This window comes from Microplitis demolitor, chromosome 8, assembly GCF_026212275.2.
Source record: "Microplitis demolitor isolate Queensland-Clemson2020A chromosome 8, iyMicDemo2.1a, whole genome shotgun sequence".
In the NCBI taxonomy this organism is placed as follows: Eukaryota; Metazoa; Arthropoda; class Insecta; order Hymenoptera; family Braconidae; genus Microplitis; species Microplitis demolitor.
Window position 1 is genome coordinate 1,577,835 of NC_068552.1, and position 5,774 is coordinate 1,583,608.

General features: G+C 37.3%; 1 protein-coding gene across 1 annotated transcript; it reads left to right on the plus strand.

Moving 5' to 3' along the window:
• Positions 1 to 843: 843 nt before the first annotated feature.
• LOC103571357 (spidroin-1) lies at positions 844 to 4,302 on the plus strand. Its single transcript, XM_008549493.3, has 3 exons — positions 844 to 880; positions 2,499 to 3,153; positions 3,228 to 4,302. Exons 1-3 carry the CDS (start codon positions 869 to 871, stop codon positions 3,407 to 3,409), a joined length of 849 nt encoding a protein of 282 aa, XP_008547715.1. The 5' UTR covers positions 844 to 868; the 3' UTR covers positions 3,410 to 4,302.
• The last annotated feature ends 1,472 nt before the right edge of the window (positions 4,303 to 5,774 follow it).

Here is a 5,774-nt window from a genome sequence, read left to right on the forward strand (position 1 = left end):
GAAATATATAGTACTCTATATATTTTCTGGTATACGAGTTCCAATATACCGCGAATCATAGATTTAAACATATAAATTCTACATATAATCGAGTATACAATATATCACTAATTATGAGTCGAAATGTATGGAAGTATATAAAGTTTATTATATTATAATTTATAAAATCCATATGTACCCCATATATGAGAAAAATATATTAAACATATAAAAATATACATTATATATTCATAATCCCATATATGTAAAAAACATATATTTATCAATATAGATATTTTTGCCGCTATATATATATTTATATACATATATATATATATATATATATGGTATATATTTATATATATTGTTAACAATATATATCTTTTTTATGCGGGTAAGATAATTAAAAGTATAAAATAAATGACGTTGGATGATGTAAATTTATCGATAATTCACCTGCGTATGGACCAGTCTAATAGATAGAGACTAAGCACCACGCCCGCGCGAGTATCGTAGGTGACCAGGTAACCCGGTGCCTGGTGCACTTGGTACGGTGTTCTCTGGTTTATTCGTGGGGGATAGAAAGAGAAGGCGATGCGGTGAAACGAGAGGACAGGGGAGAAATAACTTTACTTAGACGAAGCCGTTAGTGGCCTACCTAGTAATCCACCCCGTACCTCCTCGCCCCGTACCTCTTACCACTCAAGACGTCCATCGGCAATTGAGGATTATAGTTTTTCTTGGGGGGAGGAGGGTGGAGGCGCGTTGCTTTCGAAAGGATGGTGATTGTGGAGCGTGGCCAGAGTAGACTTAGGAGTATATAAGGCCCACCGACCCAACCCAAGTCAGTCATTCACCGGACTATCAACCCACCATACACATCACAAATATGAAGACCTTTGTGAGTATTACGGGATGGTCAAGGGCTTTTTCAAAAGCTTATTGTCCAGTCAATTATATTTTCATTACACTATTCTATATAAATATTCTTAAAATTGTTTTTATTCAACTCATTATTTTCGAAAATCATATTTATGTGCCCTACGAGAATATATCTCAGGGTTACTCATATTTTCTATACTGCAAATTTATTTTTTATTAATAATTATCAAAAAACACGGTAGTGGCTCGCGCCAAGTAAACTTTCAAATTAAACACATCTATATTATATTTTTTGTTAAAATGATCTAAATATCAATTTATTCTCTCTACATCACGATCTTTTTCTCAAGCAAACACGTATCTCATTCATAACAACAAAAAACTGACCACCGCAATATATACTACGAGTACCGTAAAACCGGTTTTTGCATACAGTCGTCATTAAGATTCAAGTAATCTCACTAACCGGTTGCTTTTCAGTATCATTATCACTCCTATATATTTTTTCACAACAGATAATTAAATATCAAAAGTATCAAATTTCACACGACCAAAAAAATAATAACTTTTAATAACTAGATTACAAAAATATATTTTCTAATTTTCTAAACTTTCTAATAACCATATATTTTTTATTTTATTAATTTATAACCTGGTCCAGTTATAATAATAAATAGAAACACCTCGACAGACGCGAAAGATTTCGAGATTATTATTCTGCATACATAATTCAATGCTGACGTGCTGCAGTAACTTTTCGCCAGTAAATCGCAGCAATCTCTCGGTCTACATAAATACATTGACGATAAAACTTAACTATTCCAACAAAGTTTATTTTCAATACAAATTATAGCTTTTTCCAAAGATATAATTTTCCAAAAAAACGCAACGTAAAATATACTTAACAGTAATGAACTATTTACGATTACGTTTACGCCAATCAACCCAGTTCTTTCTTCAACACTAGTTTGCAACGTAATGGGCTGGGAAGAATTTTTTTCCTAATATGGGTCGAAAACAGCCGGTTTACACTATTAACTAAGCGAAAATGCAATCGACTTATACTATCACTCCAATTACGACGCGTTACAGCACCAGGTATTAATTTTCACCGGGACTAGTTTCGCTCGTTACACCCTTTGTGACATAACAACTCGACTTGCCAATTCCGCATACATAAATTTAAAACTACGAATACAATTATTTATCGCGTGACTTGTCTAAACATTTGTTTTTTCTTTTAAGCAACGCGTGCAATTAAATTTATTAAAGCTATTGGTGATAAATATCGGACAGTAATTATTAAGTATATACTTGTTTGAATTTTTTATGAAATTCAATTTCCGCAAACACACCGGATAGGAATCGTAATGTATTATAGCCGAGCAACGAAAGTGAAAGGCAAATGGTTATGCACCTCCCTGTTGAGTGCCACGTTAGACCATAATCGTTAGTTTGCTTGCTGGAGACTAACAGTGTTACGTCTATGATACCTTCTCAGCTTCCTGTAATTAAATCGGACATTTGGAATTGTTACTTGAGAAAGTTATAGTCACTCATTACCAATAATTGACTGAATATAAAACAGAATAAATATGTATTGCACGTGCAACAATAATCAATACTAAAAATTTCAGATTGTGTTCGCCTGTTTGGCTGTGGCAACTGCCCGCGCCGGAATTGCCCACGGAGGTTACCACGGTCAAGGTTACGGTGGTCACGGATACGGTGGACACGGCGGATACGGTGGTGGATACGGATTCGCAGGACACGGTGGAGCCGGACTTAGCGGAGGTCTTGCCGCTGGTGCTGGAACCGCAGCCTCCCTTCAAGGAGGAGCATCCAGCTTGGGATCTGGTGGTCTTGGTGCCAGCTACGCTGCTGGTGCTGCTGCCGCTGCTGGTGCCGCAGGAGTTCAACAAATCGTATCTGGTGGAGTAACTGGTGGCAGGTCTGACATTGGACCCGCAGAAGGACCAAAAGCCAACGTTGGACCCCAAAGCGGCCCATCTGACCTCGTAGGACCCCAAGAAGGAGCTAAATCCGTAGGAGGACCACGTACTGGACCCGCCAGTCTTGTTGGACCCGCTGCTGGACCATCCACCCTTGTTGGACCATCCCAAGGAACTGCCACCCTTGTAGGACCATCCCAAGCTACTGCTTCCCTTGTTGGACCAAGCTACGGAGGTGTTGCATTCTACGCTGGTGCCGGTGGAATCAACGGTGACGACGGTAGCTCTGGCTCTGCTGCTGCTGCTGCTCCCGGTGCTGGATTCGGTGGTGGATTCGGTGGTCAGTATTCATTTGCTAAACCATTAGTTCAAAAGTAAACATATCAATATAATAATAAATGATAATCTCAATAGGTTTCGGAGGTCCAGGTGCCATTGCCGTGATCGGTGGTGGTCCAGGAATCCACGGTGCCATCGGTGGACACGATGCCGGAGTTGCTGTGATCAACGGACCATCTGGAGCCATCCACGCTGGTCTTGGCTCCCACGGAGCTATCATCCCCGCCCCCATCCACGGCCACGGCAAGTGGGCTTAAGTATGTTCCAGGACCCCAGCGATCTCGGTGCGGTGACGGCGGCAAACTTACCACAATCATACCCATCTACGAATCCTCAACCTGTACATCTTTATTCCAAAGCTCCGTTTAATCGCGGAGCATTGCAATCAAGGAGTAGTCGGACAGTCAGTCATTTGTGAGATAAATCGGCCTAATCCAAGTCAACTGGACACCCAAAGTCAGCCAATCTTTGCCCTTCATTGAACGATCACTATTAAATTTAACAAATTACACCGTTTGACCGCAACGTCGTAGCATCATCATCATCATTACGACAACAGCGTTCGACAATGAAGACATCTGATTTGGTCACGACTCAGTGGACAATTCAATGATATCAACTGGGAGCTGTTCTGTTTTATTGAACATCCACGTTGACGTTGACCCACTGACATCTTCCACCATCATTTGGCCGATCGACTCACTCACAAACGCTATCCCTTGATGAGGTGGCCGCCTAAAAACGGTTTCTTCGTAGTTGTTCAACTCACTAAAGCATATAAGCATACATATTTTTTTATTACATACTCGTCCATGTCTTCTTCTTAACTTTTTTTTATATATATATAAATATATGTGTATATATATTAAGTACATGTTGTGTTACCATTTCTATGTTACCGTATATATATACACATACATAAATATCCTTGTTATATTTGTGAAGAAGACTGATGGGTTGTGGTAGGTCAGCCGTTCCTGTGAGTGAATCAATGTATATAGATGGCGCGCCGTCGCCGGCCCTCGACCCCGCCCGCCCTCGTCATACCCTTTCTATGCGATCACGACTAGCACCCCACCACCACCATAGATAGATACCACGTATTTATAGCGTTTATACATTTATACAATACTTTATATAAAAAAAAATAAAGCATCAGTATTTAAAACTCATACATTACCTCTTCTTATTTACTTAATATTACTATACCTTTCCTATGTTATAATTATAACTATAGATAATAAGTTTACTAAACAATTACAAATGTAGAATGTATCTGCTAACTAGTTGATAGCTTTATAATTTACAAATAATTATAACATGACGCAATTAAATTAATATTTGCCATAGGGAGCTCGTTAACTTCTTGTGTTGACTAACAATGCACTATTACGTTCATCGATCTGATGCCTTTGTCTTTATTATCTTGCTTGCGGTGGTTCAATATATTCTTCAAATATATATTGTTCTATCGTGCTTTGAAACGTTATTGCAACTCGGGTATAATAATACGATATACGAACTTTTTAACTTTATTATAGTTGTAATGATTAGAAGTGTCAGAATCGTGTTCAAATCGAATAGTACTATTAGATTCAAAATTTAAACCGAATAATCTGATAAATTTTAATTATTATAAAATTTTACAACCATTCGTAACTTTTAAGTAATTCGGAAAATTTTTAATTATTTGGAAAAAGCGCATTAACTAAAAAAAATAATCAGTAGTAGCTGCCTATTGACAATCGGTAGCTACTACCGATTGTTTTTTTGGTAGCCGCTACCGATTATTTCGGTACCAGTTACTTAATTTTCGGTAACAGCTACTGATTTTTTTTTGGTAGCTGGTACCGAATCCCGTCAGTAGCAGCTACCGAAATAATCAGTAGCTGTAACCAAATAATCGGTAGCGGCTACTGAAAAATAATCAGTAGCTGCTACTGATTTTTTTTTTGGTAGCTGGTGCCGAATCCCGTCAGTAGCTGTAACCAAATAATCGGTAGCGGCTACTGAAAAATAATCAGTAGCTGCTACTGATTTTTTTTTGGTAGCTGGTACCGAATCCCGTCAGTAGCAGCTACCGAAATAATCAGTAGCTGTAACCAAATAATCGGTAGCGGCTACCGAAAAATAATCAGTAGCTGCTACTGATTTTTTGTCAGTGTACATTGAAAAAAAAAAATGTAATTAACATACTAAATAAAATAGTATACTCAGTCAAATACAAACTATGTTTAAAATTTACCTTCACTCAAAAAAAGTTCTGAATGTTGATCATTTTAACCAACTTCTGGATTAGTTAAATTTTACTTGTGATCTAACATTCTTTAGTTGACACAAAAATAACGCGGTAAGTTTATGTAATATATGATAATGTAGGTGGCATATTAGTAAAAGTTTTTGTGTCTTGAAAATACCATTAGACACTAGGAGATTAAATTATACTAATGTTTTTTGAAAGAATTAAGGGTTTATTTATTTAGTTAGTTTTTTGTTATCTATGTCGATAAATTTCTATGCTTCTCTTTTTCGGTATTAATTTTTTTACTTTCTTAGCCATTAATTAACTTTTCAGCGTATACTTTCAGCAGACTATTCAATAATAAACGGCCCTCGTAATTT

What these genes read in the sequence shown, in the direction of transcription:
- LOC103571357 (XM_008549493.3), top strand. An exon ending in ATTCGGTGGTGGATTCGGTG is followed by an intron (nt 3,154 to 3,227) that starts GTCAGTATTCAT and finishes TAATCTCAATAG; the next exon opens with GTTTCGGAGGTCCAGGTGCC.